Source organism: Anas acuta, chromosome 1, assembly GCF_963932015.1.
Source record: "Anas acuta chromosome 1, bAnaAcu1.1, whole genome shotgun sequence".
In the NCBI taxonomy this organism is placed as follows: domain Eukaryota; kingdom Metazoa; phylum Chordata; class Aves; order Anseriformes; family Anatidae; genus Anas; species Anas acuta.
This window is the reverse complement of record NC_088979.1, coordinates 92,803,225-92,812,921: the sequence shown is the minus strand read 5'-3', so window position 1 is coordinate 92,812,921 and position 9,697 is coordinate 92,803,225. Positions and strand designations below refer to the sequence as shown.

At 41.1% G+C, this 9,697-nt stretch overlaps 1 protein-coding gene across 1 annotated transcript; it reads right to left on the bottom strand.

Moving 5' to 3' along the window:
- Positions 1-2,632: 2,632 nt before the first annotated feature.
- Positions 2,633-9,363, bottom strand: PSMG1 (proteasome assembly chaperone 1). Its single transcript, XM_068687909.1, has 7 exons — positions 9,191-9,363; positions 8,991-9,100; positions 7,414-7,565; positions 6,964-7,026; positions 4,810-5,008; positions 3,814-3,950; positions 2,633-2,818 (listed from the first exon to the last, which is right to left on the bottom strand). Exons 1-7 carry the CDS (start codon positions 9,328-9,330, stop codon positions 2,744-2,746), a joined length of 876 nt encoding a protein of 291 aa, XP_068544010.1. The 5' UTR covers positions 9,331-9,363; the 3' UTR covers positions 2,633-2,743.
- Positions 9,364-9,697: the final 334 nt, after the last annotated feature.

Sequence of the window (9,697 nt, the reverse complement as noted above, 5' to 3'; positions counted from 1 at the left end):
ATTACAAAAGCCAGTACCTGTTATACACAACAAAAACTTATTGTAGGCTCTAATTTCACCAGAAAGCATATTCAAATATGAGAAAAACTTTAGTCACTACTCAGATCTTAGGAGATACTTGAATCACTAGCCCTGATGCTTCTAGGTGACTTAAGGGGGAAAAGCTGAGCTACTTCATACATATGGAAAAAATAGATTCAAGTCAAAGTATCTTCTTGCACTGTCTTTTACTACTTATTGTGTACCAGAAAAGGTTTCAAATTCACACAGTGCAATCCAGCCCGCACAGATAAGGGACCACTATTACTGTCTTTGTTGTTGATGTGGACACTAGGATCTATTGCAGCCCTAGGGGTGCTCAAGGCCAGGCTGGATGGGGCTTTGGGCAGCCTGGGCTGGTGGGAGGTATCCCTGCCCATGGCAGGGGATGGAACCGAGTGGTCTTTAACAGGCAAATCCAACTCTATTGTTCTATGACTCTAAGAGAGAGAGTGTGAGTTACCATGTGCTGTGAACGTGCCCAGACCAACCAATCCACACCAGGGAGAACTTGACCTCACCTGCAAGGTCATCCACAGAAACGTACCCGGGTGCAGAGCGAAACCACTAGCCAGAAGGTGTCTAACAGAAAAAGCATCACACCCCAGGTAAATGTTCCCACCTACAGAGAGTGATCACAGCCTTTGGCAGAATGCTTCAAAAGCATAATTATTCTAGCTTCAAAGCATACACCAGTTTTCAGCCTTTTAATTGCCAAACTGCTGGAGTTTTGCTTGCTACTTTTATTCAAGGTTTTCAAGAGTGTTCTCACATTTCAGCGTAAGCCCCAGTAGTAAAAGCTGCATGATACTTCCATGGACATTTTAAACACAGTAAATTGCATGGGTAATAAAAGCAATACTAGAAATACATTTACAGTTCTCTAAGAGCCTGCATATTTTTATTAAAGATTTTTCTTGTTCAGTACTTTTATTTTTATTCAAACACGTTCAGTATGCAAGACAACAGTGCAGCTAACGTGCGACTCTTTCAGAGCAACAGAATTCCCAACTTAGATTATGCGTACAAACAGATTTTAATTAAAATGCTGTGTAGAAATGGAAAGAACAGCAGGAACCATGTCCTGCACTTCATGGTTCAAGAGTTTATTTGAAAATACAGTACCATTTAAAGTAACAGTTTCTTTGTTAACTAGTTATATTAACGGAAGCTGAAATCATGTTTTAATAATCTTTATATGGCTAACAATAACCTACTACAGCGGAAACTGATAGAATATGCAGTTAAAAGTTTCAAAAAACAGAATTCACAGTGGGTCTGTTGAAGCCAGGAGTTACTTTCATCAGTGGATATTGACTCCGCCAACCATTTTCAAACCAGGAAGGATGACAGCTCCACGAAGGGAACACGCACCGTTCAGAAACTTCCACTGGACATCCAGTGTAAGTTAAACGAAGTAGAGAACTCTGAAGCCGCTACCCGTATTGCCCAAAAGGACAGGTTATGTGCAATTTGGAGATCGCTGTTCAGTGACTGCACCAGAGACACACCTGGTAGCAACAGAAATATTTTCTTAAGCATCTTATACTTAAATAAAACATTGAATTAAATAGCATTTTCATCAGTCAGAAATACACGCCAATCCTAATAAACAACTTAAATATGCTGTATAAATTGTCATAAACTTTCAGGACTTTTGAAACAGTTTAGAATTTGAACTTCTACTTTTCTCTGAAAATCACACCTTCAGCGTGAGAGACTTCCTACTATTGACAGCAACTAAAATTATTGAAGTCAAAAGATGAAATTTAAAATTTTAAAGTTTGCCCTGGTGAATCCAGATGAAGCAGCTTGCAAGCCCACCACCCTGTTTCACTGGGAGAGGTTCCTGTCTCTGTCAGAGGTCTGGCAGAAGGGAGTGCCTGTGCCTGCACCCCTACAGCTCCAGCTCAACATCTGAAGTTGAAATTGCCTACAAACGTGAGCCCACAGCGAGGTACTGTAAACAGGAATTGAGGCACCTGAACATGGACACATACCTCTTCCCGCCAAACTTACAGCCAGAGTCATCCTAAACCACTGTGACTTTGTGATTTACTCACTGAATCCAAGACACAGCCCTTCCACACAGGTCAAAAGCTCTGTATTCCTGCCTCATCTGTAAAGCAAGCTTGTTGTCCACTAGGAAGTCTTTAAAAGGTATTTACCTTACTTTACTTACTGCATTTTGTATCACTAGGTATGAAGTCTGTATATGCATACGTACATATAAATAATTCATATATATACACACACACAAAATGTGTAGAAAGATGCAGAGAATATTTGCCTCACCACAGACAATTTTTTAAAGAGGTTCACATATTAAAAAAAACAAAAAAAACTTTTGTCTCAAACTGAAGTAAAAAAGGTGCCCTCATTAGATACAGACAGAATACCTGAATTTCTTCATTTGTATATATAGGAGATACATTTAGATTAGACAATTCCTTCAGGAGGAGAAAAAGATTGCTTACATATGTAAGATATCTTTCCTACATAAAATTGCTCCTGAGGAAAGTCTCCCATCCCCTGCAGAAGAAATGTGTGTTTGTAGTGATGAATTAGAAAGTAACGAAAATGAATTCAGAAGTAAAAATTGAGCAGAATTTATTCCACTTTTAAGGAAAAACTACAATTCCAAAGTGTCCTCTACAGAACAAACTGGAGTTTAAAAAAGTGCAGTCTGTTGGAAGTGTCCTCTTTAGATATAGATATTATTATGAGTTTCATTGGTTGTCAGTAACTTCTTCAAACTCTTTGTGCTTTCAGATACATCCTAGGAAAAGGAAGAGATGATCAGCATTAGTTACACTTCTATTAACGACAAAAGCAAACCAAACAGAAAAAACTCACTGTCAGCCATTCCTATTTTCAATACCAAGAATACCAGTTCGGTCAATATGTTAACTGCAAGCAAAGCTCATGTCTTCTGAATGAAGGTATCCAGAAAACTACTAAAGGCTCCAAAGGAATTTGCAATTTAACAATGCAACAGGATTCCTCAATTTGTGTTCCCCCTCCCTTGTATAGTGGAGGGCCGGTCTGCATTTCTGCTGTTGTTTTCCTCCAAACCTTAAACATTTACGTGCCAGTCTGTTAGACTCACATAGCAGACCTGTAACTCCCAATTCCCACACTTAAAGCTGAAGTACTTCAGTACCTAGAAACCTCTTCTGTCACTGAAATAGAAGTCCAAGTGGCAAAACTGAGGAATGGATTTTGAATCAACTATACTTCAATTAAAAACATTTCATAAAATAGGAAGACATTTGCTTTAATAGGCAGAATGCCACGATTTCAGAGCTGTTTGGTTAGAACAAAACTGCAAAATCATCTTCATAGATTGTCTAGTAAGTCTAGTAAAAATCCGCAGGTCAAAAATTTCCTAGGAAGCTTTCATGTATTTCACAAGGCAGTGAGATACAGAGCGAGAACAGAACTGCCTTCCATATGCATGTAGAATGTCAAAAAAAAGATACATATACTGAGACATTTTAGACACTTACAAAGGGAGCTGTAGCTTGAATAAACACAAGAAATTACTCCAATGCCACAATACCAATGCCACTGCAAGAGCCTGAAAAGTTGCAACAAGTACTATACCAGTAATCACTGTCTACATTAAGAAATTGTCAGTACAGCCTGCACCTTTCTGCACAATACACACACTCACTCTACTGGTGGGGTCACATCACCAGCCAACTAAAATTATTGAAAGAATGACCAAGACCAAACCAAATCTCCCATTAATTTTCCAGTATGAGATTTTACCTTGACTAAATTCTTCAGGGTTTCAGAAGAAAGCAGAGGCTTGAATGCTTCAATCGTAACCGTGTCCAATTTGATGACATCCGTGTAACACTGATACAATACTGCAGGAATCTGCCATACTTGACAGTAACTCAGAACTAAATACAAGTGAAAAGAAAAAGCATATTACATTTAGCAGAGAAGCAGCCTTACTTCTTATGTATAAAATCACACTTGATCTTGCCAGAACTTTAAAAGCATGAAAATTTATCAATTAACAGCTCAGGATCCTGACTACTAGAGCAGCCATCCCTCATTCCCAAGGTACACAAGAAAATAAACTACCAAAAAGCAATAAAATGCAGATCATCTTGCTTCCTGGTAAATACCTTCACTGGAAATTACACATTATTAGGAGTAAACAAAAGTAACATGAGCTTTTGCTAAAACAAAACAAAATCAAAGGGCAAATGAGATGAGTTTTCTTTTTCTAGAAAAATCATCTGCTTTTAGCTCTTGCAAGATAATTTTTTCCTGGTGACACTTCCATTAATTTGGTATTCTATAACAAGTACAATAATAGAACTAAATTTAACTTTTCCACGAGGTCAACCAGTAGCATTGAGGAACCTATTTTAACTTTAAAAAGGAGAAAGAAGTTTATAAGCCTCAAATTGGACATTCTCAGAGGGAAATAACTTACTGAAACACGTTTAGTTCACAAGAAATTAAGATATTCCAAAAAACAATATACAGTACACTTCCTGTAGTTATACTAAATAATTTGCTAGTACTGACATCCTGCACGGAAGTGGTAAAAAATTGTTTTTCAGATTTGTCTGTGTTTTTATGAGGCAATGTAAGATGTTGAATAGTTAAGAATTAACTTTCAAAAAGCTAACTTGGTAGACACTTCATATAATTAACTAAAAATTCTAATTGCAATGGGATGCTCTTCAAAAAAAAATTCTATATTGTCACCAGCAGCACAGTAAAAAAGTGAAGACTGCAAAATACCAGCAGCAGGAAGATCTCTCACTATGTTTGGTTGTTCCAGCAGTGGGCAGCAGACCTGCTCTTTGAATTCTTTCGTCTTTAAGGCTTTCAAAAATGGAGATGGAAGTGTTAACGTGGATTCCTGAGTTTTATAATCAGCTACAGGACATGTTGAAAGAATGGTTACTTGCAAGCCTTCCTTTTGTATATGGCCAAAAACCTGAAATAAAAGTGTTAATACATCAGCCAAATTTATCTGCTCACAGTAACAGTGTAAGAACACAAAGATGAATTTCAGTTTTAGTTCAGGTAGCAAACAGCTACCTTCTGCTCTGGATACCCTCCTCTCCAGATCTGTGCTCAGCAATGAAACCAAGGGGAGCTGGCAGGAGGGCTGCTGCTGCTCAGAGACTGGCTGGGCATTGGTTGGCTGGTGATGAGCAGCTCTGCTGTGTACCACGTGCTTTGTATAGTGTTTTTGTTATTTTTTTCTCCTGTTTCTCCCCCCCCACCACCCTTTTCTTATTAAATTGACCTTATCTCAAGCCACGAGATCTTGCACTTCTCTTTTCAACTTTCTCCTCTATCCTGCTGCAGAAGAATAAGGGGTGTGAGGAAACGGCTGTGGGGTGTTTTGCTCTCTGCCAGATTAAACCACAATGGTTGATTTTGTTGGAAACACTAGCCACTGCACACTTCTGCAAAGCTTCACTTTATGTTTTCTTACTTTGTGATCGCTTACTGAGAAAGCACAGAAATGATCTGATTCATGGAGACTGTGACGATGCACAGTTAATGACAATTTACACAGCACACAGAGCAGGTCTGTAACTCACACTGAAAGCAAAAGAACGACACCTCTGCTGTACATTTAAAACTAACAATGACCATAAGTTCTAAAAATACACAGTAACATTGGCTTGGTAAAAACTGTGTAATTCTTCTGTTCAAAACCACCTACGTTTGTAATAATACATATGCAAACAGCTGAAAAAACAGCAATGGAGAAGACAATGATGTCACAATCTTTCTTTTCTTATACCAATTTAAACGAAGGGGAACATAGCAAAACCAAAACATTTAAGGTCCTAAGGTTTCTAAACTCTGAAGTCAACCACTAACCCCCAAAATTGAATTAAACTATTTGTCAAGCCACTGAATGACAAAAAGCTCATTTTCTACCAACCTGGGCCTGAAATCACTCAATGAAGTCACCCCAGCTTTTCATCCTCTTTGCCCTCCCATAATCTCTCTGGCTGTCTCATGTAATAACCTCCTACAGCTCTCCCCTGCTTCCAAGCAATCCTTCTCTGGTGCCAGCTGCCTCAGCTGGCAGGCCGGACAAAGCAGGCATCTCAGCTTGGGCTGAGGCCTTGGCAGACACGCGTCTCTGATCTCAGACCACAGACTTGCACAACTTCAGCATGATGTAACGGATTTCGAATCAAACTGCTTGCTCATCAGCTCAGTACAGATTCAAAGGAAGGCAGGTTAGCAAACAAACAGCAATACAAAATAAATCCTTCTTCCCTGAGGCTAAGATGTGACCCAAATTCATACAGAAATCAGCACCCAGAAAATTCCCCATGGTTTCATGTTATTAAAATCAATGTGGTGCTATCTGGGGCGATCTGAACAACCAGCAGCATTCGTGTACATGGGGCAGCCCACGTAGCAAACAATGTGTGAAAAGAATGGGATAAACACTGCTTTGGAGGCAGCTTCCTTTAGAGTTCCACCTTGTGAATGAAACAGATCACACCCATTAGTAAGGATGCTTTCTACCATGAGTTTCACAGCATGTTTATCTGGCAGCTGTACATATTAAGTTGTTATTTTTAAGGATGAACTCTCCCACAGCTGAAATCCAGTTGAAACAAGCCGTGGAATGAGATCAGAAAACAGAAAAGGAAGAAAACAAACTCTCCAAAAGATGTAACTGCACAGTGAATTACAGCAGATGTAACTGGCAGCACTAAAAATAAAAATTAAGAAAAAAATCAAAGGATTTGCAAATAGATTTGTTTATTTGTAGAGTACTTGAGAAAGAAAGACACAGCAGAAAGTTATTAACAATGCTGTTGTGTTTAGAAGAGTAGAGAGAGAGAAGAGGCAGATGCACCAACTTAAAGACCCCATTTCAATGCTCAGTAAAAGTTGTTTCACCAGTTATACCTTTTCAAGCCACTGGAACTGTTGATCCTCTGCAACGTAGCAACTACACTGACACAACAAAACCTGAAGGGAAAAAAAGAGGTTGTGGGATCAAGTGGTTTAAAGAGCAAAACATGATCACGTGTAGAAGGTGGTATAACTACAGCCAACAAACAACTTGTTAAATATTTTTTTGGCTTCTTCACCTCTATTTCAACATGAGCTTTTAATTCATAACTGCTGTTAAAACGCTCAGACATGCAATGCATCCTCTTTGTACTGAACTTCCCAGGACAGAACTTCAGGTGGTTTTAGTGAGTGTAACAACCCTTCAAACCTTCTGAGTTTAAACCAGAATATAGCTGCCGTAATGCTTTGTGCTCGGTTTGCTCTGGGCAGGGTGGAGGTTGCAAGGAGGCTGCTCTCTTTTTCAGAAAGGTAAAACGCAGAATTCATGCGTAAGTCACTTACTGTTGGATCTGATATTAATCTATAGAACAGGCAGAAAGAATCTGTAGGGAGGACATTTGTTGTATTGGATGTTCGACACCATTCATTCCACAGTTTCACAGCTCCAACTACTTCCCAACATACAGAATCCAGAATAAAAGACGACAGAAAAGCTGCAAAATAAATTCCGTTAATTTATAAAGAATAAAATCTCTGTTCTACAAATAAGCAGCTGAACTGGAGTATTTCTTTACAACCTTCTCAAATTAAAACGTAATAATAGCGTATTTATTGACCATATCTAGCAAAGATCAAGAATGTGAGTAATCTCATTGTATCAAGACTTTAAAGATAGGAGCAGTTCTAGATATAGGTAGAAATCCCTAGCATCAAAACCGTGTACTACTAGGAGCTGCATTGCTACAATCAGCTTTGATTGTTAGCATACAGTAAGAACAAACGCTACTAAATATTAAAGTATTTAATGCTACTAAATGTTAAGTATTAAATGTTACTACTACATATTGTTAAATGCTACTCTAATATTTCTTGACATACCACATTCAGCAGATTTCTCAGACAAAACAAACACTGAGCCAGCAAGGCAGAACTATTAGGCTGTCTCTAGGAAGCAGACACATCAGTACTCAAGGCTTAATGACAAAAAGGATACTAAATCAAAGATCATAAACCAAATTAGTTCCTGTTAAACATATGACAGGTCTAAAATATGTCTTTTGCTACTTTTAAAGGAAAATAAATAAATAAATAAATAAAACAAAACAAGCTAGTAAGGTTTACTATGGATAAGGATGTCTGTGATAAATATACAGTAACCTTAGAACATCTTTATATCCACAAAGGCAAAGAGCTACTCAGAAGCTCAAGACCATTGCGGAGGGAGAGGAGGAAGGGAGAGGTTGTCCTAAGACTCTGGGCCTAATGAATGAATAGGCACCTCAAACAGGGCAATACAGACAATCATGGAATGAAAAGGTGAGAGAAAGATTGATCGAGAAAAAAAACACGCAAAAGAATCATTGTTCATTAGTAATGAAAGAAAGTGAGGAAGAATTAAAGTCAGAAGTATTCACATTTAAGTTAGACTTTGCTGAGGATTTTAAAATAAACTGAAACTGATTTTACACGAGGACATGGAACATTTCCAAAAATCGAGACAATAAAACCTCAGAGACCTTCTCACACTCACGTAGTAGGAAGAGTTAATGCACGTTCAAGAGCTTTTAAAGAAAGTGGCGAGTGAAAGAACATTTGCAATTCTAAGAACGCCAACCAGAACATTTGGTTTAGTCAGTTCTAAGCGCTCTGAGGACAGCAGGAGCGAAGGCAAGTTCACGATGTAACTCCAGGCCCTCCGAAGTGCATTTTGAAGCACGGGCAGAAGTGCGATGGCTTACTGACATGCAGTTTTACGACGCTGATAGTCACCTACTTGTAAACACCCGCCTGCACGGAGCTGCCTGCCATTACACATGGAAACACTTCCAAACTCACAAACAACCCCGGAGAGCCGGACACCCACGAGGACTGTAGCCCCGTGCGGCTCACACCGCGGCCGCCCCGCGAGGACCGCCTACCTGCGGCGTTGTGTCCCACGGCGACGACGAACCTGGAGCAGCGCAGGGGCTCGGCGGCGGCTCCCGGCGCGGCTTCTCCCGCGGGCAGCGCCCAGCGCACGGCCACCTCCCTGCGACACAGCCGGAGGGGCCCTGCAGCAGCCCGGACACCGCCGCCAGCTCCCCCCTACCCCCCCCCCCAAACCTCCCCTCCCCGCTACCTCTTCTCCTCCACCCTCCTGCGGATCTCCCGATCCTCGGGCGTCTCCTCCAGAGCCTGCCCCGCCGCCTCCTCCTCCTCCTCGTCGTCCACGCCGGCCCGGGACGGCGCCGCCACCACCTCCCCGAAGAACGTCGCCATGGCCGCCCGCCCCCCTCAGCGCCCCGCGCATGCGCGCCGCGCCCGCAGGGCTCCCCTCAGCGCCACCCAGCGGGCGGCCGTTGCGGCCGTTAGGGCCGTTACCCCACCCCCCCTCAGCCGCCCCTCAGCCCGTTACCGAGGGGTCGCAAATAACAGAGGGAGGTTGGGGTGCAGACGTAGGGCTTTACTTCGGTCCGCGGCTACATGTACAGCGCAAATCTTCGGGAATAAAAGGGATTTCGCCTAACGCTTCTGGGCCTGCGCTTTTAGTACTGCCCGCTGTTGGTGCTGTTAGCCTAGTCAGGTCCTGCTTTAAAAAGCAAAATAAAGAAGAACCCAAACCACCCAAAACAAAGAAAACCAGCAT